This window comes from Blennius ocellaris (assembly GCF_963422515.1).
Source record: "Blennius ocellaris genome assembly, chromosome: 3".
In the NCBI taxonomy this organism is placed as follows: Eukaryota; Metazoa; Chordata; class Actinopteri; order Blenniiformes; family Blenniidae; genus Blennius; species Blennius ocellaris.
The window spans coordinates 28,019,140-28,046,061 of NC_137652.1; the positions used below are offsets into that span (position 1 = coordinate 28,019,140).

Sequence of the window (26,922 nt, forward strand, 5' to 3'; positions counted from 1 at the left end):
TCTGATATTTTATTTACTCCCGAAACCCAAGATGGCTCCTGTGGATGTCTCAGTCCCATAGCAAATCGAGGATGCGAGTAGCTGCAGAAAAAACAACTTTTCCCCGCCCGTCGCGTCCTCTGGAGTTCAATCCGTATGCCGCGGAGGAGGCGCTAACGTCCGTGTAGCCCCCGAGCCGCCGTCGGAGCTCCGCGGAGCCGTCCTCGGTCCCCCGATTTGGAGTAGTTTCGCGAAGTAGCTCTTCTCCCCGCCGTCTGTCCGGAGCGAGGTGCAGGCAGGCAGCAGGCAGCAGCGGCGGCTCACCCAAATGGCCGAGCCGAGGAAAGTGCAGTTTGTCACCCTCTCGGCCTTCGCGGCCGGGGCGGCCGCGGAGTCCAGGAAGCGGCGGCTGGACGACGAGGCCGGCTTCAACTTCGACGGAGCCGGGGGGGTCGAGGCAGTGACCGGGGCAGGGGCTGCCGCTGCCAGCAACGGTCGCCTCGGCAAGCCCGGCGACAGGGACAAGGCGCCCGCCGGGAGGACGACGACGACGACGGCGACGACCGTGCGGCTCGTCCTGCCCCTGTCCGAGCCCGACGACCGCTCCTCCGCGGAGTTCAACTACAGGGAACTGATCCAGAACCTGCAGGTAAGGACCGACCCCCCCCCCGTCGAACTCCCGGAACACGAGCAGGCCGGCCGGGACCGGAGCCGGAGTTGATTTACGGCTCCGGGAAGTGCCCGTGTGGAGTTGTCACTGCTGAGCGAGGAGCGGGGGGAGCGGACCGTGTCCTCACCGGGGACCGGGGACCGGACGAGACCACACAAAAGACACTTTGCAACTTCACACACACACACACACACACACACACACACACACACACACACACACACACACACACACACACACACACACACACACACACACACACACACACACACACACACACACACACACACACAGAGACAGACACAGACACAGACACACGCCTCGTCTTTTTCGGGGAGATGAAGCTGGGCTCGTGCTACCTGTGTCCCCTTGACTTGCCCAGCAACAGCCGGGTCACACAGCCGCGAGAGCTCGTGGAACTGCCACATGCACGCGGCCCTCTGGCTGCGGGTGATAGACAGATGATGGAAGTACCAGGATGTAGCACGGGAGCATCACACACACACACACACACACACACACACACACACACACACACACACACACACACACACACACACACACACACACACACACACACACACACACACACACACACACACACACACACACACACACACACACACACACACACACACACCCCTCATTGCTCATCGCTGCACCCTCTGTTATTGTTTGATACTGTGTGAAATTAATTTAAAAAAAAAAGTTTGCAAACTTATTTATTTGTAACTATTTCTGATTTATCTTCATTTCCCAGCCATCCCTGCTGCATGCCAAGCTCGTTATGTGGCTTTTTGACTTAATTAATGTGTTGTTGTTGTAGTTCTTTTGGCCACAGTGGCAGAAGATGATTCTAACTCCTGGCTGCCACAGGTTAGAGTGACACTGCCTGCAAATGATCACAAAAAGGCCATAAAACAACTGAAAGCTACAGCAAAGCTTACAAACTTACTCCAGAGACATATACAACATTACAAAATGACCACAGTGACCTGAACAAAATTAAAAGGACTGTATGTCAGTCGTGAACAACCACGGTATTCTCTCAAATAACCTTGGAAGGAGGCAAAACTATTCAAAATTGATTATAGACTGCAAGTGATCACACAGAGAGGCAATATGGACATCAAATACACAGATACACCTCATTTGGATACAAATGTATTGTAAGAGATTAAAAAGAACCATATGCACATATTGAATGACCACAGAAGTGAATGCAAGCTGCCAAATGACCACCAGAGATGCAAAAGTATTTAAAAGACACGACACTTAACATTAAAACCATAAAGCATCACAGCAAACAGGCAGCGAACTAATGCAGTGACAAAATAAACACCAATGGTTCATGATCGTCACCAATAGGAGAATCAGGTATGGATATAATTTGACTGTGAAGATTTCCATAACTGTCCTAAAACACACTCGAAGAATCCAAAACACTCAAAGCTATCACAGGAAGAGACGGATGGAGCAAAACGTAGTTTAGTTACATCAGATATGAACAAATGTCATGTAACTCAACCTGAAGACAAAACGACAACAAAGTAAAAACAAATGAGTCTTCGCTGTTGATCAGTTAGAACCAAAACATTTTGACACAAAATGAGTACAAAAAAATAAAATAAAATAAAAAGGAGCTCATCACAGAAATGCAAAATGACCATAATGAGACTCTTAACTGAAGATCAGGAAATGACCACAGACTGCAGGCACATTCACTTTATAGAGCCTCGATAACATCTGAGAAATATTTCCTCTTCATGTCCCGGGGGAGGGTTTTGTTCCCGCCCCGTTTTTTTTTTAATATGTTTTGGCTTCATGACATCACTCACTCGGTCAGTCCATTTCTGTTCTGGTGGTTCTGTGTTCATTTATTTCTCTGAGAGTGGTGCACAGGCGCTGGCACTGTTCCAAGAGCAGCGCAGCAGTTGTTTAACTCCTCTTCTGACATCCGATCGCCTCTGCTCACAGTTTCTAATCTTCAATATTCTCTCCAGGCAAAGAATAATCTTCCAAGTTTGACTTCGGCGCACACTCCCAGCGACCCCTTCAATGAGGAGGAGCGAGAGCGTCTGCAGGTTGAAGCCCTGGCAAAAAAGTTTGAGAATAAATATGTGAGTTATTGCTCTTTTTCTTTCTCTTTTAAAGAAATGTAATTTCCATTGTAGCGTTGGTCCTGAGGCCGATACCGGCAGAGTTTCATAACTCCGATAACAACACGAGCAGACATGAGAAGGACGCGTTCCAGTGGGAAAGCAAACATGTATTCAGGGGGACAAACAACACAACGCTGACACTTTTTCTAAATAATCTCACATGTTTTTTGTTTGTTAGTATTTTTTTTTTAAAGTCGACTTGGAGATGAATCCTTGTATTTGCATTAAATTCTGACTGCCTTCATTTATTTATTAATTTTTTAAAGCGCGGGGTTGTTTTTTTTCCTTCTATTTTTAAAAGAGTTATAGTGTCATTAATGGACTTTATGCACCGTAACTCACAACGTTTCCTCAAATGGTTTCACAACAGGAGACGGCAGCTGCAGTCAAACTTAAAAAAACATTTTTGGGGATCAAAAAAAATCTGATAAAAGCGGCAGATGAGAGGAAGACAAAACATGTTGTGACACTTATCGTTGTTTTAACTCTCTGTGGACCTGATGGTTAAATACGCAGAGCACATTTGCCGTCTCTCCTCGCATCCTTCAGCCGTGACTGGAAGAACGATGCCCAGACATAAGTGGCTATAATGAGCTTTCTCTGCCGGTGTAGCGGGGTGAGGATCTCCGTCCAGAAATACATCTTAAATACTGCTTTGTATACCAACTCCTGGTCTCGGGGCACCGGGGGGGGGGGGGGGGGGGATTACACACAGACAGACTTCACATAGAAAAACCCATCAGCCCGACCCGGACTTGACCCCGGGGCCGTTCTGCTGCGAGGCCGCCGGGTGGCTCGCCGGGTTCAGTCATCCGAGAGGAACTCAAAAAGTTAGGACGTAACGGTAGAGCTCGTTTTTCATTTCAGAAGCGTTGGGCAGCTTCCCCGCTCTGCGCTGGACTCTAAATTGTGTGCAGATCTCGTTTTGACATCCTCGGAGTAAATGGAACCCCTCAAGGCCTCCAGGGGGAATCTTGGGAAGACAGGGATTTGTAGAAGCAAATGTAAAAAGAAAAAAACAACAGAATTGTGGAGGATCATTTCCTCAATTGTTGACTCCCCCCCCCCCCCCCACACTCTACAGCAGGGGGGGTCAACCAGAAGGCCAAAGGGCCGGAATCTGCCCGACAGAGGCTCTCAGCCCAGACGATGACTTTGCAAAGTTTAAAAACTACAAAGAAAACAATTGGTGGCTGTTGTTTCTTCTTCATCCTCTTGGGATCATGGAGACTTTATTAATTACTGCAGATGAATTTAGAGTGGATGTGGCCAAACTACCAAAATGAAGTTGAACCCCCCCCCCCCCCTGCTGCTTTGTAATCATTCCTCTCTGGACTGACGAGTGTTTGCTTGTGAATATCTGGAATATTTTAACAGGGAAACACTGGAAAGAAGAGGAAAGACAGGATGCAGGATTTGATCGATATCGGGTTTGGCTACGATGAGACCGACCCTTTTATAGACAACTCTGAAGCAGTGAGTACCGCTCTGTTGTCAATCACTGGATTAACACAGCATCTTATGTGTTTCTTTATATGAGACATTGCTCTCTTTGCTTTATTATTGTCATCTGGTTTTTTGTTTTTTTGGGGGGGAGGGGTGAAAATGTATTTCCTGCCTTGTTGTTTCCAAGACAGAGCCTTCAGTGGCACTTCTAAAGATAGACACTTGTCCCTCATTATGTCCAACCTGAGACTGAGGTCTAAAATTGTCCTGATGACTCATGAAGACGTCGACGCTCCTCGTGTCCACACGGGAATCTGTGGCTGTTTGTCTGCCTGTTTGTTGCTCGGTATTCAGGGGATTTCTCATTGTGTCTGACTAGAATAGACCAGAATGCTGCTCTTTCCATGGATTCTGTGCCGTTAGATGATGTTTGTCTGGGTGTTTTGATGGAGGTCCTCTCTGCACTCGCAAACAGGCTGCAGCTATTTCAGTCTTTTCATGTTTTTTGTTTTTGTTTTTTTTTAATCTTTTGGTCTGATGTGATGGGAAAGTATCCTCATCCCTGGCCTGAAGGGAGTACGAGTTACATTTTTTAATCGGTTTGTTTCTCGATCAGACGCCCGTTTTCACTGACCAGCAGAAGCGCGACAGCTGCTTGGTGAAACGGCCACAACACACATTATGGGATACTCAGGAATGTTTGAAAAACATGAGCATTTTGTTGTGTAAGTGCAGCTATTGTTTCCCAGAGTCCTGTGAGCCTTTCACCTCACACTGTCCTCCTTTGTTTGGCTCCTCAGTACGATGAGCTGGTGCCGGCCTCCCTGACCACCAAGCTGGGGGGTTCTACATCAACACGGGAACGCTGCAGTTCAGAGCCGCCTCCGACTCCGAGGGAGACGAGGACAAGGTGAGATGACCCCAACGCAAACGGAACTCAACAGGGGGCCAAACATATTGCGTTTTCAGTTTTATTGTGATTTTAACGACCCAACGATTCCACTTCTGTGTCTCATTGATGGTTGAGAATATCTCATCGTACGCTTGAAGTCTATTGTCATTTTGTTCCCCAACAAGTAATTATTTAGAGAGATACAATAGCATGAGTTTAAACTATTTTTGCAAAAACTCTATTCGGTCCTTTACACAGGACAGACCTTGCAAGCACAAGTGAAAACTCAGTTTAAGGGGGGAGAGACATCAGCAGACGGAGGTGGCTATTTTCTGGCATCCAGCTCGGGGAGTTGGGGATAATAAGAGCGCTCATTATATGAGAGCAACAAACAAGTTGATGTAACATGACAAACCTCCACCTCCAGTGTGTGAGATCCTGCAGGACCGACAGAGAGGAGGCGCTCGTAAAGTCAGGGACTTGAATACCTGGAGAGTTGGAGGAAAGAGTCAAACCCGTTTGAATGAATCCGTTTTATGAAGGTCTACCATCAGCGGCTTTACTTGGAAACGGCCCACAGTGACCCGAGACAGCCTGAGCTAGGAGCTTCAGCAGGTCGGGTTTTAAAAGTCAAAACTGTATTGAGGCTCACTTTATTCACTTCAGTTGCTGCGTGCATTTCAAAAGTTGTCCAGTGTCACTGCCTCCACACTGCCATCACGTTGGAGTGGATTTGAACCAACACTTCCTGTAGGGGGCAGTGCACATCGTCAGTCTCATGAGATTGTTGTGTCTAATGGGATGTCGAAGAAAGAAGCTTGAACCTGATGAAATAAGTATTTAATGTTCCGAGTATTTGTTTGAAATTCGTCCTCGGGGCTCATTTTATTTCATATTGCTATTTGCTGTCAAGCTTTCTACTGAAGACGTTTATAACGGTTGTTTTAATGTTAAGCATAAAACAATTACAAAAGGATTATTCAGAAAATAAATCGCATGTGAGGCTCAAAATTATCAGTTTATAATTTCACAAGTTGTATTCGGCAGTGCAGAATGTGAGATGAATGTAATGTCATCGTTGTCCATTGGGTGGCAGTAGTGAGATTAGTTTGTCAGATTTTACTTAACAGACTACCTTGTTGCTCCACGGCAACATATTAACCGCAGATGGAATAAAGAGCACTGTCACTGAGAAGAGCAAATTACCAGAGATATATTAGCATCAGCAAGTGGTTGTTTACCAGAACAAACTATTGTTAATGCAATACTCGACTGAATTATTGCGTATTTACTTATCGTGTGGCTACACACACTCTCATTTTCACGTATTCTGTATTGTCGATCTTTTAATGTAACTCCATGTAACGTTATTTCTATGGCACCACATACAACACAGTCATTTCTCTGTGCTTTCAACAGAGAGAAGTGACTGAAATACCGTCCTGCTTTCAGAAACTGAATGCAGACAAGGAGCAGGTGATGAAGAAGAGGAAAAAGAAGGAGGTGAACAATCTGGAGGAAAAGAACGCGAAGAAAAACAAGGTCCCCAAACAAGGGTGAGCGTCATGGCTGTGACGCCAGTGTCTTGTGTTTGCTGCTGGGCCCCCGTGGTTCATATTGATGGAACAGCTCAATAATAAAACCCGGGAGTGGCTGAGCCAGCTAAAATATCTGCTGGGAGGACACGGCTTCTCGTGCATCGGGGAGGAGAAAACAAGAGTCTCCCTTCTATCGAGTCAGAGCCTCTGAAAACACGTCCATTTAAAATGCCGCTGGCAGTATTTCCCCTCCGCTGTATTTTCAAAAGTTAACCTTTTGGTCGCAGGAGGATTTGTGGGCTGTTCTGAATATATGATGATGCATTTGTCCATTCTTTACCCAGCCTCACCCCCCCCTCCCCGTGTGACATTACACTCCTCCGCCTTTGTGCGGACCCCCTCATACATCCATCATGAGGCGGGGGATGCTGACTGAGACGTGCTGTTAGCCGCAGCGACGAGCCAGCCACCTTCTAGAAAATGCTCCATTATCTGTGCTCAGATATGCCGAATACTCGAGAACGCTGCCATCCTGAAAGCAGCCTCTAAAAATAGCAGCATCTATTGCCATTGTGCCATTCTGACTGTGTGTGTGCATGTGTGTGTGTGTGTGTGTGTGTGTGTGTGTGTGTGTGTGTGTGTGTGTGTGTGTGTGTGTGTGTGTGTGTGTGTGTGTGTGTGTGTGTGTGTGTGTGTGTGTGTGTGTGTGTGTGTGTGTGTGTGTGTGTGTGTGTGTGTGTAGGCTGCAGGTTAATCCACTGAGCCCTGGCGGTTCAACGTGCTCTACATTGCCGACTTGTCTCTGTCAGCACGGTGTGACGTCTCAGTCCAGCAGCGAACGTTCCTTCACTGTCCTTTTAGGGTTTATAAAGTTTACATAAGGAGAACGGAATCGGTCTGGTTTCTAACGTGTCTTACACTTTATCTTCATATTGGAATTTCTTTGCACCGATCAACTTTGTCGTTTCAAGGTTTTAAAGACTCAAGTGGAGTTTTTTTATTTGTTTTTTTGTTTCATATTATCGGCAAGTAACTCATTATTATTATTGGAGTTTGAGGCCTGAAGTCTCTTAAATCCTTTTTTACTATTACAATGACAGGAAGTGCAAAGTGCTTTTGGTGTTTTTTTCCCAAGATAACTTAAACTTTAAATATCTGGCCATTATTTAATATATCTGTGTTGTTGTTGGTTCTTTAATCAAGTAGCTCATTTTACAAATGTGTGACACGCTGGTAAATTGATTCTGTGTTTCGATGGTCACACTGTGGTAATACATCTCTACTTATCTGTAGTTTAGCTTGTTTTTTTATTTATTTTCTAGATACGAAAAGCTTTGGGAGTTATGGTTAAAAATAATAAATAGCATCTTCATTAAGCTAAAGGAGTGAGAGAGAAAGTCCTCCAGTGTGCATGAATGAGACCTTTTACAAGTCGGTTTAAATCAGAATTATTAATAGTCTTTATTTAATAGCTGAGAAAAAGGCAGACCGATTAAAAAGAGGCTTTGAAAAAACTCACAAGTGGCAGGAGTCAATCAGTATTGCGCCATGTTTTATTCACTGAAGACTTGATATGAAAGAGGCAGGTTGGTTTGTGTTGTGAGAGTGGGCGTGTTCATTTTCATAATTGATGTTATCTTGTGCTGAGTGACTGCAGCGGGATCGCTCATGGCTTTTTGTGTTTTATATTTTATTGCACGCACACATAGTTTTATGAGATTTACATGAGCTGCTGTCATTAGCTTGTAAAAAAAAATGTAATACTTGTATGTTTTATCTGCTTCCGGTACAGCAGGAAGCAAAATAGGGAGGCTGGTGTGAAATTCCAGCATTTGGTGCTTTTATATTGGAAGTCCTGTAATAAAGGAGCTGGCCAATCAGAAGAGGGCTCATTGTTTCATCCATTCATAAAGTGTCCCATCAATCCATCCAGACGTAGGGTTTTATGAGGGTTGGCGCTGGCGGAAACTCTTGAGCACCACACATTGTTAGGTTTACAAAGCTTGGTGAATCAATGATCAGTACAAGATAAAAAAAAGATTTCAACAAACTGAATCATAACAAGGCAATGTTGTGGATTATTAGATTAATGAGAAAGGTTTTTAAGTCGACCTGATGCTGTAGAGAAGTCACAAAGTTTCTGTTGTGGCTGCAGGTCGGTGATCACGGTTGTTTGTTTTGTTTCTCCCCCAGAGTGACGGCTCTGAACCTCCACCGGCCAGAGAAGAAGAAGAGGAAGAAGCTGATGAAGGACTCTCTGTACCTGGCGGCCATGCTCCGCCGCTTCACCCGGGAAAAGGAAGAGATCAAGAAGCAGAACCCCGGCGCGGCTCCCCCGGGCCCGGCGGCGGGAGGAGGCGTGGCTAACCGGCCCCGCCCCGACCACGCCCCCAACCACCTGCCGCCCCCCAACCCCGCCCACCCGCCGGGCAGCGCCGCCGGGGGCGACCTCTCGCTGGCGGACCTCACGTCGGACCCCGCCGTGATGTCGCTGCTCGGCTCCGCCAACGAGAAGGAGCTGCAGGATCTCCTCGGCGACCTGGACTTCAACGTGCTGGAGTCCGACCCGCAGCACGCCATGGTGGCGGCCAGAGAGAACGGCATTCTGGGAGTCGGTGTTCCTTCTCTGAAACCCGGAGGAGGAGGCGGAGGCGGAGGCGGAGGAGGAGGAGGAGGAGGAGGGGGGGCCATCCAGGGGCGTGGCCCGGGGTCGTCCAGCGGCCTGTTCTCGCCGCCCCCGCTCCCCGCCGGGCTGCCCGCGCCGCTGATTAAACGCGTGGAGGACCTGCGGGCGGTGAGTCAGTCGGCGGCGCCGCGTCAGTGGGCGGCTGCAATTACCTGAGAGCCTCTTCGCCGGGGTCCAGCACGAATGGCGAATTGCCGTTTGGTCCGGCGAGAGTGGCCTCCTCGCAGAGCCGGACCCTCGGGGGGGGCGTTATGTAACTGAAGCGGCAGCGCTTGGAGGAGCTCCTGGGCTCTCGCTGCTTTCATATCACCGAGCCGCACGTCTTTTTTTAGATGTTGGTAAAAAATCTAAAGACAGTTGAGAAGGAGGATGCAGAGGAGGAGGAAGGAGAAGAATAAAGAATAGCTGGAATCTTCTGTTATTGCTTCCACAGGTAACACATGGGAAGCATCAGCACAACCTGAGGGGTATTTTCTTTAATTTAAATGAGAATAGTTGAGTTTATTCCGCCCAAATCAAACGGCAGGGTTTTTTTTTTTTTAGGCTCAAATAAACTGTAGGTCTGGACGTGTGCATGGAGCAAACAGCCTTTTTATTTGTTTGCTTTCACTAAGCAAACGTATTAATAAATAATGGGCAATATAACCAGTTAATGCTGGACCTCATGTCTTAAATAGTGATAGAAACATAGACATAAAGAGGTGATCGTTTTGTTCATGTCTTTTCATAAATCAAAACAAACCCATGAAAGAAGCTATCATTTTTTTAAACTCGGTATATCAAGGGAGAGAAATGTGACAGTTTTTTTTCCTGGCTTAAAATGTGTTATTTCAGCCTGTTTAAATGTGGAACTGATCATAAATACCTGGTTGGATTGTAAAAAAAAAAAATGTTACATTAGGCAGCAGGTCAGACTTTGAGACAAACGGCTACCTGGTTAACTGAGAAGGATCAAGGCAATAATTCATGATGAAAGGCTGCAGTGGAATGGGCCGGCTCATGCGTACGTCCTGTCCTGTAAATGAGTTCCACAGCTTGTTAAAATGATGGCTCCTTCTTTAAAAAGAAAAAAAAAAAAAGCGAATGCTGCGGTTTTCCGTGGCAGTGGAAGTCGTCTGTCATCGGCCTGCAGCGCGGCGACGGCAGCTTGAACCTCATTTTAAGCAGAAAGGCTGTGAGTCTTGTGATTTGTGCAGCAGATTGAGGTGGATGTGTGTGTCGGGCAGGTGGAGGAGGGCCGGCTCGCCGCCTCCCGGATGCGTTGGATGTATTTTTACCGTTCGCGCCGCAAGCTGACTCAACCTTTTCTCCCCACAGGCCTCGCGGCAGTTTGATCAGGAGGGGAGGAAGAAATTTTTCACCCTGGACATGAATAACATTCTCCTGGAGTGAGTAGGACAGCTTTTAAATCACCGTCATCCCAAATCCCAGCTCCCCCCCCCTCCTCCTCCTCCTCCTCCTCCTCCTCCCCCCCTGCTGCTCCAGCCATCCTCGCTCATTTCCACCAGATTTCCCCCGCCACCTCTTCTGCTGTCTTTAAGTGTTTTGTTTTCTCTCCGTCTCTCATTGTCTGCGGTAATGACATGCTTCTCATTTCCATTCACCCTGCTCTCATTCCTCCGCCACTTGCCTTTGTTCTCCTCCTCGCACTCCTTCAATCTCCCATCGCTCTCTTTTATTCCGCCTCTCTCCTAATCTCTTTTTCCTCACAATCTTCTCTCTCTCTCTCTCTCTCTCTCTCTCCTCTCAGCATCCAGCTGCAGGCCCAGGAGCAGCCTCCCGAGGTGCGCTCGGAGATCTATGCCCACATGGAGGCGTTTGTGCCGTGCAACAAAGAGGCGCTGCTCAAGCGCCTGAAGAAGCTCAGTCTGAACATCCAGGTGAGTGAGGCCTCGTGTGGAGCAGCCGGCTCCTCCGCCACGCGTCACATTGGAAAGAGCTTCCTGCAGCAGGCCCATTGCTGTGTGGTCGTTTCCTTTGTCCAAACCCGAGAGCACCATGTTTACTATGAACTTCAATGACTCCCAACAACAGTGCTGTGGAGCTGTTGGGGGTCTTGTAAGATGTATAAAGGTGTCAAAACTCCCCATATCACACCCGCCCAGAGAGACGCACTCCCCAGTGGAAGTCCACCAGAGCGGTGATGATGTGTTCACGTTCCAGCAGTGAGTTAGAACTGAATCGTCATAATCAGAGGAATTTAGATTTCATAATTTAGACATATCATTGCAGATCTGAGAAAAACCCCAGACTTTGCTTATTATGAGCTGCAAGTCTCATTTTTGAAAAAAGGAGAAGGGAATGAACACAGAAAATACAAGTGACGTAATGATATGCGAGTGAACAAACGACAAGCCGAGTGGGCTACCGTGAAAGAGTGAAGACGACTTAAATTGTCCGTTTAATGAAGTGAAAACCCTGAACAGTAAGACTGAGAGTCTTCGTGTCCAACAAGACGAGGACGCTTCAGTCAGTAAATGAGGGAAGTTTCATCTGTCACAGTGAATCTAGTTTATCTCAAGCATGTCGACGTGATCATGAAAGTAATGTGATTACTGTCAGCCATCTGATTCTTCAGCTCTGATCAGCACAAATCTTTAACTCTTATGAAATCCGATCCAGGTCACTGTCATGTGGCCAGATGCTGATCTGAAGTTTTTCAAAGCGACTTCCGTCTTAATGATGGTCTTCCGGTTCACTTTTACTGATGGAGGTCACGTTTCAATATAATCTCAATAACAACAATCTGAACTGAGCTCTAAGATCACAGCCTCAGGTTGTAGAGGAGCTGTTTGTTCATATAATTGAGTCTAACAACAACCTGATAAAGTCACATAGTCACTCATTTTGATAAAAAAACAAAACGATATGAGTCTGATTTATCATCTTGCATAAATACTGTGGGACTAAAAATAAAACATGGAGATGAGATATTTCAGCTCAGCCCGTCTCTCCTCTGAACTCATTCATGTGGCCGTATAATCAGAGCTTTCAACTGTGGTCTTCTATGGTTTTTAACCACGTGGAGAAAAGCTCCACTCACCATATTCTGGGTTTGAGAAAACTGATTTCAATGTTATTCTCCGGCCTGTTTCTCCTCCCAGCACATCAAAGATTTACATCCCAAGTAGCTTTTTCTCTCTAATCAAAGCATCAAGTTCAACAAAATCCAAAGATTTTTCTTGTTGGTGAAAAGTAAGTTTTCTCTCAAGCGTCTGATCTGGGCTCTGATGTGAGGTTCTGGTTGTGAGGTTCTGGTTGTGAGGTTCTGGTTGTGAGGTTGTAGTTGTGAGGTTCTGGTTATGAGGTTCTGGTTGTGAGGTTCTGGTTATGAGGTTCTGGTTGTGAGGTTCTGGTTGTGAGGTTGTAGTTGTGAGGTTGTAGTTGTGAGGTTCTGGTTGTGAGGTTGTGGTTGTGAGGTTCTGGTTGTGAGGTTGTAGTTGTGAGGTTCTGGTTGTGAGGTTCTGGTTGTGAGGTTCTGGTTGTGAGGTTCTGGTTGTGAGGTTCTGGTTGTGAGGTTCTGGTTGTGAGGTTGTAGTTGTGAGGTTGTAGTTGTGAGGTTGTAGTTGTGAGGTTGTTGTTGTGAGGTTGTAGTTGTGAGGTTGTAGTTGTGAGGTTGTAGTTGTGAGGTTCTGGTTATGAGGTTCTGGTTGTGAGGTTGTAGTTGTGAGGTTGTGGTTGTGAGGTTCTGGTTGTGAGGTTCTGGTTGTGAGGTTGTGGTTGTGAGGTTGTAGTTGTGAGGTTGTAGTTGTGAGGTTCTGGTTGTGAGGTTCTGGTTGTGAGGTTCTGGTTGTGAGGTTGTGGTTGTGAGGTTCTGGTTGTGAGGTTCTGGTTGTGAGGTTGTAGTTTTGAGGTTCTGGTTGTAGTTGTGAGGTTGTAGTTGTGAGGTTCTGGTTGTGAGGTTCTGGTTGTGAGGTTGTAGTTGTGAGGTTGTAGTTGTAGTTTTGAGGTTGTAGTTTTGAGGTTGTAGTTTTGAGGTTGTAGTTGTGAGGTTGTAGTTGTGAGGTTGTGGTTGTGAGGTTGTAGTTGTGAGGTTGTGGTTGTGAGGTTGTAGTTGTGAGGTTGTGGTTGTGGTTGTAGTTTTGAGGTTCTGGTTGTGAGGTTGTAGTTGTGAGGTTGTGGTTGTGAGGTTGTGGTTGTGAGGTTCTGGTTGTGAGGTTCTGGTTGTGAGGTTGTAGTTGTGAGGTTGTAGTTGTAGTTTTGTGGTTGTGAGGTTGTGAGGTTGTAGTTGTGAGGTTGTGGTTGTGAGGTTGTAGTTGTGTGGTTGTAGTTTTGAGGTTGTAGTTGTGAGGTTGTAGTTGTGAGGTTGTAGTTGTGAGGTTCTGGTTGTGAGGTTCTGGTTGTGAGGTTGTAGTTGTGAGGTTGTAGTTGTGAGGTTCTGGTTGTGAGGTTCTGGTTGTGAGGTTGTAGTTGTGAGGTTGTAGTTGTGAGGTTGTAGTTGTGAGGTTGTAGTTGTGAGGTTGTAGTTGTGAGGTTCTGGTTGTGAGGTTGTAGTTGTGAGGTTGTAGTTGGTCGTTGGTAGGTCGTCGTTGCGATGGCCGGCCCGTTCCTGTGCAGAGACGTCAGTGAGGCAGAGAGCAGCCTCCTCAGGCCTCCGTCACGCTCCGTTAACGCCGTTAACTGACAAGATCAATCAAAACTCTCCTGCTTTCTCTTTTTATCCTCTGTTCGCATGTTTTCCTTTCTTTTTAATCTGATTGCACTTTTTTTCTTTTTGTCTCCCTGTTGCTCTGTTTTCCATCCTTTTCCACTCCCCTCTGTCTTTTTTGTTTTGTTTTTTTTCCTCTACCACTCAGTCCATCTCCGCCTGTCTCTCTCTCTTTCAGGACGACCGGCTGCGGACGCCGCTGCTGAAGCTGAAGCTGGCGGTGTGCAGCGTGATGCCGGAGCAGATCGCAAAATACAACATGGAGTGCATGGCCAAGGTCGCCAAGTACGTGTCTGACAAGATGAGAGGTCGCTGGAGAAGTTACAGGAGGAGGCGCTTTTGACACGATCACATTGTTTTGAGAAGGAAGTGGAGTTAATAAGAGGTGGAGGAAGGAATTGGTAGAGAGAGAACAAAGAAATCAATATACAAAGAATACAGAAAACATGAGGACTCAAGAATGGCAAAAAAGGTGACTTTGAAGGAGAGTATGACAAAGAATATTATAAGCCAACACTTAAAACAAACTATAAATGTTATTGTTTAATTCTAGACTTCAACATCACGGTGACAGGATAATAAAAAAGCAAAAAAACCCTGCAGCTTTCTTCAAGGTTTGCCATCTTAAAAACAAAATATTTCATTATTCACATTCATTTGAATGTTACGTTCTGGGTTGCAGTGGAACATTGTACCAGACGTCTGCTGAGAGCTTGAAGCTCCTCACTCCAACGTCTGCTTTAATTGGCCGTCCGCCATGTTTCCTGCAGGCAGCAGTCGGAGGAGGGCGAGAAGAACGGCTCAGAGGAGGAGGACGAGGAGAAGCCCGGGAAGCGAGTGATGGGCCCCAGGAAGAAGTTTGTCTGGGACGACAAGCTCAGGTAGCGTCCTGCTGGAGCTGCAGTTTAGTCCTGATTGGTTCTCACTCCTCCCTCCTCCCTCCTCCCTCCTCCGTCCTCCCTCCTCCTCCCTCCCTCCTCCGTCCTCCCTCCTCCCTCCTCCCTCCTCCGTCCTCCCTCCTCCCTCCTCCCTCCTCCCTCCTCCCTCCTCCCTCCTCCCTCCTCTCTCCTCTCTCCTCCCTCCGTCCTCCCTCCGTCCTCCCTCCTCCCTCCCTCTGTCCTCCCTCCTCCCTCCCTCCTCTGTCCTCCCTCCTCTGTCCTCCCTCCTCTGTCCTCCCTCCTCTCTCCTCCCTCCGTCCTCCCTCCTCCGTCTCCCTCCTCCCTCCTCCCTCCTCCCTCCTCCCTCCATCCTCCATCCTCCCTCCTCCCTCCTCCGTCCTCCCTCCTCCCTCCCTCCTCTGTCCTCCCTCCGTCCTCCCTCCTCCCTCCTCCCTCCTCCGTCCTCCCTCCTCCCTCCCTCCTCTGTCCTCCCTCCTCCCTCCCTCCTCTGTCCTCCGTACTCCCTCCTCCCTCCTCCCTCCCACCTCTGTCCTCCGTCCTCCCTCCTCTCTCCTCTCTCCTCTCTCCTCCCCTCCTCCGTCCTCTCTCCTCCGTCCTCCGTCCTCTCTCCTCCCTCCTCCGTCCTCTGTCCTCCCTCCTCACTCCTCCGTCCTCCCTCCTCCGTCCTCTCTCCTCCGTCCTCTCCTCCCTCCTCCCTCCTCCCTCCTCTCTCCTCTCTCCTCCCTCCGTCCTCCCTCCGTCCTCCCTCCTCCCTCCCTCTGTCCTCCCTCCTCCCTCCCTCCTCTGTCCTCCCTCCTCTGTCCTCCCTCCTCTCTCCTCCCTCCATCCTCCCTCCTCCGTCCTCCCTCCTCCCTCCTCCCTCCTCCCTCCTCCCTCCATCCTCCATCCTCCCTCCTCCCTCCTCCGTCCTCCCTCCTCCCTCCCTCTCTGTCCTCCCTCCGTCCTCCCTCCTCCTCCTCCTCCTCCGTCCTCCCTCCTCCCTCCCTCCTCTGTCCTCCGTCCTCCCTCCCTCCTCTGTCCTCCGTCCTCCCTCCTCCCTCCTCCCTCCCACCTCTGTCCTCCGTCCTCCCTCCTCTCTCCTCTCTCCTCTCTCCTCCCTCCTCCGTCCTCTCTCCTCCGTCCTCCGTCCTCTCTCCTCCCTCCTCCGTCCTCTGTCCTCCCTCCTCACTCCTCCGTCCTCCCTCCTCCGTCCTCTCTCCTCCGTCCTCTCCTCCCTCCTCCGTCCTCCGTCCTCTCTCCTCCGTCCCCCCTCCTCCCTCCTCCGTCCTCCGTCCTCTCTCCTCCCTCCCCTCTCCTCCCTCCTCCCTCCTCCGAGGTCTCTGGTGTTTCACCTCCTCAGAGTCTCCAGGTTCACTGATCTAAGCTTCATTCAGGTGGAAAAACCCTGAACTGGAGCCATCACTTGCTTCATCTTCATCTTCATCTTCCACCAGGTGCTCTCCACCTGCAGCCTCACTGATTGTGTGCGTGTGCGTGTGTGTGTGTGCAGGAACCTGCTGTGCAGCCTGGTGCGGGTGAAGCTCAGCTGCTACGAGATGGAGAAGCAGTGCTCTCTGTCGGTGGAGGACTACCTCAAGGCCTTCTTCGAGAACGAGGTCAAACCACTGTGGCCCAAGGGCTGGATGCAGACCAGGTGTGTGTGTGTGTGTGTGTGTTTTACCAGGGTCTTCACTCGCACAGTGAACCGTTTTAATTGAATTAATTTTAAATAAAAGGAATAGCAGAACACGTGGTGTTTTACACTATATGTGAAAGAAAATAAGGGTTGCACAATGCAACCTTCAAAAATCAAGCAATTCCAACAACAACAAGATGTTTTTTAACAAATAACACAACTGGACGATGGAATCCAGTATTAAAGACGTATTCCTTTGCAGGTATTTAGTAAGAAAATGATTCAACTCAGACTTTTTGAGCAAGTAACTTTGAAATATGTGCTTTTTAGTCGTTCAGATGATGTAACCACACAGATCAGTGTCGCGGTGATTCTATAGCCAGAATAAAAAAAGAGTAAATTCACCGAGTTAAAACCTGCGTGAACTGTTTGAGTGTGGAAGGTCTGACCCAGTTGTTCATATTCTTGTGTTGGTGTTCTTTACCTTTGTATTTCCCAGGATCCTGTTCAAGGAGAGTCTCGTCGTTCACAATCACCTCACCGCAAACCTGTGAGTTTTTCACTTCACATCCTTTCATGTTTCTGCAGTGAATCGAGCCGCTCGACGCTTCCTCTTCAGCCTGAATGGGGAAAGTCAACCGGAGGTTGAATACTTTCTGGTAATTCTTTATTCGTTGTTGTCATTCAGAGTCAAGAGGAGGATGATGCCTGGACCCAAGGCCAAAGCCAAGGTGAGTGACGTCCTTCTCTCATCGCCTCATCATGTGATCACTGGATCGTGTGTGGACTTCATGTTGGATTGAATCACGAACAGTTTCTTTCCACCATTTATTTGAATCCATCAGGTTGCCTGGCTTGCAGGTGTTTTTTTTCCTTCTGTTGTGTTTGTGTCTGTAGATCAACCTGCTGACTGAATGAACTTTGTGCTTGTTGCTCTCCAGGAGGGTCTTTGGATCCACAAGCCGCCGCTCGCCATGACCACCACCTCCTCCTCCTCTCTGCCCGCCTCCGGCCGCCCGCCTCCTCCCCCCCCCTCCTCCTCCTCCTCCGCCCTGGAGCCCATCTGTCTGTCGGACTCCCTGGACGAGGACCTGACGGCGCCGTCGCTGGACTCCATCTCTCACGCCCTGGCCTTCCTCAACAACGCCACCAAGGGCCTGTGCTCCTCGGACAGCCCCCTGTCGCCCCCGCCCCTGCAGATGCCCACCTCGTCGCCCCCCCCCGTAACCCCCCACTACCCGTCGGCCTCTCAGCTGTCGTCCGCCTCCGCCGCGCAGCCACACGCCCTATCGAAGGCGGACGCCGCGCCGGCGCTGCCGGCGGCCGCGTCCTCTGGGAATCTGCCAACGACCACCACAACGCTACCGACCTCGTCTTCTACCTCCTTCTCCGCGGCGCGGGTCGCCTCCTCCATGGCCCGCGTGCAGGCGGCGGCGCTGACGCTGGCCTCCAGGACGGCGGACGCCCACTACGGCACCGTCAAGGCGTCGGGCGCCATGAGCCAAGCCCAGACTCAGAGACACGTCACCATGGCGTCGCCCAACCACAGGCCGGGCTCCGTGATCGGCAAGATGCCGCCGCACCCTTCCCCGTCGCCGCCAAAGCAGCGGCCCCCCCCCACGGCGTCCCCCCTGCTGCCGCCACATCAGAAAGGCTTCGCCAGCCCGGTGGGGATTCTGGGGGCGATGGGCGTCGCCCCGGGACTCGCCAAGGGCGGCGGGAAGCCCGGCAGCAACGGCGGCGGTGGTGCCACCAACGCTGCCGTCGCCCCGTCCCCCTCCCCCGCCGCGCCGCCCCGCTCCAATACTACCTCCCACCACGGCCTGCAGTCCTTCTGCCCGCCCTCCCCCGCCACCTCCTCGCCGTCCCCCACCCCCCCACGCCCCCCACGCCACGCAGGTTAAACCCCACACGCATCAGTACCATCAGCCCAACTTCATCACCCCCATGCAGGCCACGCTCACCAAGTCCTCCCACAGCAGCAACTCCTCCCCCATCATCAAACTCACCCCTCGCCCCCCGGCGCCCACGCCCCCCCCCTCCTCCTCTTCATCGCCCTCCCCGTCCTCCTCGCCCTCGCACCCGCTGCCCCACCAGATGATCTCCGGCCAACCGCAGCAGCACCAGTACCCCCCCAAACCCAAAGCGTTCCGGCCCTCCTACAGCGTGGCGGGCGGCGGCCCGGCGAAGCCGGCGGCGAGCAGCTACAGCTTCGCCGGAGCCCAGAAGCCTCAGTCGACCACGAGCAACAGTAGCGTCATCCACACCTCCAACAACAAGGCGGTCGTGTCGGCGATCTGCAGCCACCCCGACAAAACGCCGTCGTCCTCCTCCTCACTCTCGGCCTCGGCCAATCACGGGCCGAGGCAGAGGGTGGTGGGCGGGGCCAGCCAGGGCGCCAAGGCAGGGAACGGCTGGGTGGCTTCAGGGACCTTGGCCACGTCCTCCACAACATCACACCTCTCACAGGTTTGTGGGCCGACCGGCGGCGAGCCTGGGTTACATGACGGGGTGTGACGGGGTGTGACAGGGTGTGACGGGGGTTTGACGGGGTGTGGCAGGGTGTGGCAGGGTGGGGAGGGGTGTGACGGGGTGTGGCAGGGTGTAACGGGGTGTGGCAGGGTGGGGAGGGGTGTGGCAGGGTGGGGAGGGGTGTGACGGGGCGTGGTGGGGTGTGACTGGGTGTGACAGGCTGTGGCGGGGTGTAACGGGCTGTGACAGGCTGTGGCGGGGTGTAACGGGGTGTGACGGACTGTTGACGTGGTGTGACGGGACTGTTGACGTGGTATGACGGGGTTTGACGTGGTATGACGGGGTTTGACGGGCTGTGACGGACTGTTGACGGGCTGTGACGGACTGTTGACGGGGTGTGACGGACTGTTGACGTGGTGTGACGGGGTGTGACGGACTGTTGACGTGGAGTAATGGACTGTTGACGGGGTGTGACGGACTGTTGACGTCGTGTGACGGGGTGTGACGGACTGTTGACTGGGTGTGACGGACTGTTGACGTGGTGTGACGGGGTGCGACGGACTGTTGACGGGGTGTGACGGGGTGTAACGGACTGTTGACGGGGTGTGACGGACTGGTGACGGGGTGTAACGGACTGTTGATGTGGTGTGACGTGGTGTGACGGACTGTTGACGGGGTGTAACGGACTGTTGACGGGGTGTGACGGACTGGTGACGGGGTGTAACGGACTGTTGACGTGGTGTGACGGACTGTTGACGTGGTGTGACGGACTGTTGACGGACTGTTGACGTGGTGTGACGGACTGTTGACGTGGTGTGACGGGGTGTGACGGACTGTTGGCGTGGTGTGACGGACTGTTGACGGGGTGTGACGGACTGTTGACAGGGTGTGACGGACTGTTGACGTGGTGTGACGGGGTGTGACGGACTGTTGACGGGGGTGTGACGGACTGTTGACGGGGTGTGACGGACTGTTGACGGGGTGTGACGGACTGTTGACGTGGTGTGACGGACTGTTGACGTGGTGTGACGGACTGTTGACGGGGTGTGACGGACTGTTGACGTGGTGTGACGGGTGTGACGGAGTGTGACGGAGTGTGACGGACTGTTGACGTGGTGTGATGGGGTGTGACGGACTGTTGACGGGCTGTGACAGACTGTTGACGGGCTGTGACGGGGTGTGACGTGGTGTGGCGGACTGTTGACGGGGTGTGACGGACTGTTGACGTGGAGTAATGGACTGTTGACGGGGTGTGACGGACTGTTGACGTGGTGTGACGGGGGTGTGACGGACTGTTGACGTGGAGTGACGGACTGTTGACGGGGTGTGACGGACTGTTGACGTGGTGTGACGGGGTGTGACGGACTGTTGACGTGGTGTGACGGGGTGTGACGGACTGTTGACTGGGTGTGACGGACTGTTGACGTGGTGTGACGGGGTGTGACGGACTGTTTACGTGGTGTGACGGACTGTTGACGTGGTGTGACGGGCTGTGACGGACTGTTGACGGGGTGTGACGGACTGTTGACGTGGTGTGACGGACTGTTGACGTGGTGTGACGGGTGTGACGGACTGTTGACGGGGTGTGACGGACTGTTGGCCTGGTGTGACGGACTGTTGACGGGGTGTGACGGACTGTTGGCCTGGTGTGACGGACTGTTGGCCTGGTGTGACGGACTGTTGACGGGGTGTGACGGACTGTTGACGTGGTGTGACGGACTGTTGACGGACTGTTGACGGACTGTTGACGTGGTGTGACGGACTGTTGACGGGGTGTGACGGACTGTTGACGGACTGTTGACGGGGTGTGACGGACTGTTGACGTGGTGTGACAGGGTGTGACGGACTGTTGATGGGCTGTGACGGACTGTTGACGGGCTGTGACGGACTGTTGACGTGGTGTGACGGACTGTTGACGTGGTGTGACGGGGTGTGACGGACTGTTGACGGGGTGTGACGGACTGTTGGCCTGGTGTGACGGACTGTTGACGGGGTGTGACGGACTGTTGGCCTGGTGTGACGGACTGTTGACGGGGTGTGACGGACTGTTGACGTGGTGTGACGGACTGTTGACGGACTGTTGACGTGGTGTGACGGACTGTTGACGGGGTGTGACGGACTGTTGACGGACTGTTGACGGGGTGTGACGGACTGTTGACGTGGTGTGACAGGGTGTGACGGACTGTTGATGGGCTGTGACGGACTGTTGACGGGCTGTGACGGACTGTTGACGGGCTGTGACGGGGTGTGACGGAGTGTGACGGGCTGTGACGGGGTGTGACGGACTGTTGACGTGGTGTGATGGGCTGTGACGGACTGTTGACGGGGTGTGACGGACTGTTGACGGGCTGTGACGGACTGTTGACGGGCTGTGACGGGCTGTTGACGTGGTGTGACGGACTGTTGACGGGCTGTTGACGTGGTGTGACGGACTGTTGACGGGCTGTTGACGGGGTGTGACGGACTGTGACGGACTGTTGACGGACTGTTGACGGGCTGTTGACGGACTGTTGACGGGCTGTTGACGGGCTGTGACGGACTGTTGACGGGCTGTGACGGACTGTTGACGGGCTGTGACGGACTGTTGACGGGCTGTTGACGGACTGTTGACGGGCTGTTGACGTGGTGTGACGGACTGTTGACGGGCTGTTGACGGGGTGTGACGGACTGTGGCGGGGTGTGACGGGCTGTGACGGACTGTGACGTGGTGTGGCGGACTGTTGACGGGCTGTTGACGGGCTGTTGACGGGCTGTTGACGGGCTGTGACGGACTGTGACGGGCTGTGACGGACTGTGACGTGGTGTGGCGGACTGTTGACGGGCTGTGATGGACTGTTGACGGACTGTGAAGTGGTGTGGCGTGCTGTGACGTGGTGTGACGGGCTGTGACGTGCTGTGACGTGCTGTGACGGGCTGTGACGGGGTGTGACATGGTGTGACGGGCTGTGACGGGCTGTGAAGTGGTGTGGCGGGGTGTGGCGGGCTGTGACGGGCTGTGACGGGGTGTGGCGGGGTGTGACGTGGTGTGACGGGCTGTGACGGGCTGTGACGGACTGTGAAGTGGTGTGACGGGGTGTGACGGGGTGTGACGGGGTGTGGCGGGCTGTGACGGGCTCTGACGGGGTGTGACGGGCTGTGACGGGGTGTGACGGTGTGACGGGGTGTGACGTGGTGTGACGGGGTGTGACGTGGTGTGGCGGGCTGTGACGGGCTGTGACGGGGTGTGACGTGGTGTGACGGGGTGTTCTGCGTGCAGGTATCGACGGCGGGCTCCGCCCTCCTGGGGAACCCCGCCACTCTGCCCCTGGGCTTCGGGATGCTGGGAGGCCTGGTTCCCGTCTCCCTGCCCTTCCAGTTCCCCTCGCTGCTCAACTTCAGCCCCCCGGGGGGCGCCGGCATGGGCTCCGCCCCCAGCGCCAACTCAGGATACCCGCTAGCACAAAGCGACCTAATGGGTGAGCGTCCAGCTGCTGCTCCAGTTTAACACATTGAAACTTTCACTATTTAACTAACGACTTCAGAACAGGAGCGTAGAAAACACTTGTTTAGTCGACATGTGACTTCATTACATCAGTTGTTTTCCATGTTTGACCTCTGACCTCTGACCTCTGGGGCCTGAGCAGCAGAGATCGTCGTCCTGCTCCAGTCTCTGTGTGTCGGTCCCACCGTGGAAACTGTCTTTATTTACATGATGTTCAGGTTGTTTTGGGGGGGGTTTTAAAGAGTAACCATGGCGACAGACTGGTGACGTAATGAAGGAACCTGCTGGAACTATAGAGGGAAACAATCCTGGATTTCATATCTCACTTCTGACTTTTCATACAGTTTAGAAAAGATTCATGAATCGTTGTGAGTTAGTTTGTTGTGGGACGAGGAGTTTGAGTCTCCTGCTGCAGGTTGAAATGAATATTTATGTTTGTGTCTCTCAACCCCCCCCCCCCCCCCCCCACCGCCATGTGTTCCACATCCTGGTTGATTAGCATCACGTGTCTCCGTCCTCCGTCTCTCCTCAGATCTGTATAAGAGTCTCCAGTCAGGGTCGCAGGCTGCCCTACCTCCTCACTTGCAGCTTGCTTTCTCAGGTAATCTGCATTCCTCCTCCTCCTCCTCTTCCTCCTCCTCCTCCTCCTCCATCTGTTCACCATCTTCCTCTCTAGCGTTGTTCTGACTTCAGTATCGGCGGCGCCCGGTTTGACCCGTCCTCGTCTGTCCTGCGTCTTTAGCCGATTCCACTTCTTTCTTCCACATTTGTGATTTGGACGCGTCGTCGTCGTGGTCGAGGTTCAGTTTCTGCAGACGTTGTTTGATTTGGGAGCAGCTGCTCTGATCAACATGTGAAACTGTGATTCAGCTGCATGAATTATGAAGGAAGAAAACAAAGTAACCTGGGAGTTTCTCCCTGCTGCAGTGGATCCCTGGTGTTCATGAGAACAACCAACTCATCAACACCTTCACCTCCCACTGATTCTCCTCCAGCGTTCATCTTCACTCCGTACAAAACAAATGGAGGTGCAAATATAGGATTTATTCTCTAAAACGTTTCCTATCATACGGTTTCTAATACTCTGCTGAAACACTATAAAGATGATAAAACCGTTTCATCTGGAATGTTCTAATCCACACGTGTGGATTTTAACATTCATGTTCTGAAAATTGTATTTTCTCCTCTGGCAAACGGTTTGTGCAACAAAATTATTTTGAACATCAAGCAATTTTTTTTGTTTTGCTTTCCACATAATAATCAAAAATTTTAAGTCGACAAGGTCCTTAACTTTAAGAAGTTTATTTTCAATAAGTAAAGGATTGGTGTGTTCGCTATAACCTTACTGATGATTTTAATTGATATTTTTTGCAACAGGACTGAGGGCTTAGTGGTGCTGGTAGAAGTATTAGTGGTGCTGGTGGAAGTATTAGTGGTGCTGGTGGAAGTATTAGTGGTGCTGGTAGAAGTATTAGTGGTGCTGGTAGAAGTATTAGTGGTACTGGTAGAAGTATTAGTGGTGCTGGTAGAAGTATTAGTGGTGCTGGTAGAAGTATTAGTGGTGCTGGTGGAAGTATTAGTGGTGCTGGTGGAAGTATTAGTGGTGCTGGTGGAAGTATTAGTGGTGCTGGTGGAAGTATTAGTGGTGCTGGTAGAAGTATTAGTGGTGCTGGTAGAAGTATTAGTGGTGCTGGTAGAAGTATTAGTGGTGCTGGTAGAAGTATTAGTGGTACTGGTAGAAGTATTAGTGGTGCTGGTAGAAGTATTAGTGGTGCTGGTGGAAGTATTAGTGGTGCTGGTGGAAGTATTAGTGGTGCTGGTAGAAGTATTAGTGGTGCTGGTAGAAGTATTAGTGGTGCTGGTAGAAGTATTAGTGGTACTGGTAGAAGTATTAGTGGTGCTGGTAGAAGTATTAGTGGTGCTGGTGGAAGTATTAGTGGTGCTGGTGGAAGTATTAGTGGTGCTGGTAGAAGTATTAGTGGTGCTGGTAGAAGTATTAGTGGTGCTGGTAGAAGTATTAGTGGTGCTGGTAGAAGTATTAGTGGTGCTGGTAGAAGTATTAGTGGTGCTGGTAGAAGTATTAGTGGTGCTGGTAGAAGTATTAGTGGTACTGGTAGAAGTATTAGTGGTGCTGGTAGAAGTATTAGTGGTGCTGGTGGAAGTACTAGTGGCGCTGGTAGAAGTATTAGTGGTGCTGGTGGAAGTATTAGTGGTGCTGGTAGAAGTATTAGTGGTGCTGGTAGAAGTATTAGTGGCGCTGGTAGAAGTATTAGTGGCGCTGGTAGAAGTATTAGTGGTGCTGGTAGAAGTATTAGTGGTCCTGGTGGAAGTATTAGTGGCGCTGGTAGAAGTATTAGTGGTGCTGGTAGAAGTATTAGTGGTGCTGGTGGAAGTATTAGTGGCGCTGGTAGAAGTATTAGTGGTGCTGGTAGAAGTATTAGTGGTCCTGGTAGAAGTATTAGTGGTCCTGGTAGAAGTATTAGTGGTCCTGGTAGAAGTATTAGTGGTGCTGGTGGAAGTATTAGTGGTGCTGGTGGAAGTATTAGTGGTGCTGGTAGAAGTATTAGTGGTGCTGGTAGAAGTATTAGTGGTGCTGGTGGAAGTATTAGTGGTGCTGGTAGAAGTATTAGTGGTGCTGGTAGAAGTATTAGTGGTGCTGGTAGAAGTATTAGTGGTGCTGGTAGAAGTATTAGTGGTGCTGGTAGAAGTATTAGTGGTCCTGGTAGAAGTATTAGTGGTACTGGTAGAAGTATTAGTGGTCCTGGTAGAAGTATTAGTGGTGCTGGTGGAAGTATTAGTGGTCCTGGTAGAAGTATTAGTGGCGCTGGTAGAAGTACTAGTGGTGCTGGTAGAAGTACTAGTGGTGCTGGTAGAAGTATTAGTGGCGCTGGTAGAAGTACTAGTGGCGCTGGTAGAAGTACTAGTGGCGCTGGTAGAAGTACTAGTGGTGCTGGTAGAAGTATTAGTGGTGCTGGTAGAAGTATTAGTGGTGCTGGTAGAAGTATTAGTGGTGCTGGTGGAAGTATTAGTGGTCCTGGTAGAAGTATTAGTGGCACTGGTAGAAGTATTAGTGGTCCTGGTAGAAGTATTAGTGGCACTGGTAGAAGTATTAGTGGTCCTGGTAGAAGTATTAGTGGTCCTGGTGGAAGTATTAGTGGTCCTGATGGAAGTATTAGTGGTGCTGGTGGAAGTATTAGTGGTGCTGGTGGAAGTATTAGTGGTGCTGGTGGAAGTATTAGTGGTGCTGGTGGAAGTATTAGTGGTGCTGGTAGAAGTATTAGTGGTGCTGGTAGAAGTATTAGTGGTGCTGGTAGAAGTATTAGTGGTGCTGGTAGAAGTATTAGTGGTGCTGGTAGAAGTATTAGTGGTGCTGGTGGAAGTATTAGTGGTGCTGGTGGAAGTATTAGTGGTGCTGGTGGAAGTATTAGTGGTGCTGGTGGAAGTATTAGTGGTGCTGGTGGAAGTATTTCCCCAGACTTCAGCACAATAACTGAAATAAGGAGAATCATTGAGGAATAAAAGATCCAACAGGCTACAATCAAACAAATCTCTAACTTTATATAAAATGCCGATGCTTTTGCTGATTTTTCTTTTTACATAATCAATATGAGCTTTCCAATTAAATTTTTCGTCTACAACACCTAGAAACTTAACTTCCTTGACTCTTTTTATGCTAACTCCATCAATCGTGAGTTTCACATTCTCAATTTTGCTGTGATTACTGAAAATCATATAGTTTGTTTTGTCCCAATTTAAGGACAACTTATTTTCGATAAACCAATTTCTCGCTTTTAACATTTCTTCTTCAATTATTTCCGAAAGTTCCAACAAATGACTTCCTGATTAAAATATACTGGTGTCATCGGCAAACAACAAAACATTTTACCTGTTTGTTGAGTCACAAATGTCACTAATAAACAAAATGAAAAGCAATGGCCCGAAAACAGATCAGTTCATTTCTGTTGCACACATTTTGTCTGATGATGATGATGATGATGAAGATGATGATGATGATGATGATGTTCTTCGTCTCCTCTCAGATGCGAACCAAAGCCAGAGTGGAGACATGAAGAGGAAAACCCACTGACCAACAGGAGTCTCCGGAGGCTCCGCCTCCACCAATAGGAATCTTCACTTTGAGGGCGGGGCGGCGCGGAGTGGGCGGGGCTTCACGGCCCCTCCCCCACACGGACCTAAAAAAAAAAAAAACGAGTGGCAATGACGAGTTAATTTAAGTGTATTTTCTAATGAACCGGGTACGAGAACAAGACGGCGTGAATGATGAGAACTTCTCTTTTGTTTGTTTTTATTTGTGTCAACATGTTTACATGACCGACCTTGATCACTGTGGAACGAGTGCGATGGCGGGGGAGGGGTAGGGGTGGGGGTGGGGGAGGGGGGGGACGCAGATGAGTAATTTGTGTTTCAGCTGGT

The 26,922-nt window shown here is 50.5% G+C and overlaps 1 protein-coding gene across 1 annotated transcript; it reads left to right on the forward strand.

Moving 5' to 3' along the window:
* ubn2a (ubinuclein 2a) lies at positions 1–26,843 on the forward strand. The gene is given in 19 exon segments (XM_080494283.1): positions 1–628; positions 2,653–2,769; positions 4,189–4,287; positions 5,058–5,091; positions 5,094–5,167; positions 6,569–6,705; positions 8,881–9,481; positions 10,691–10,761; positions 11,124–11,253; positions 14,200–14,306; positions 14,792–14,902; positions 16,410–16,553; positions 17,035–17,085; positions 17,224–17,266; positions 17,477–18,409; positions 18,411–19,004; positions 22,264–22,462; positions 23,021–23,089; positions 26,529–26,843. Coding segments are annotated over 19 exon segments (3,882 nt in total). The 5' UTR covers positions 1–307; the 3' UTR covers positions 26,576–26,843.
* Positions 26,844–26,922: the final 79 nt, after the last annotated feature.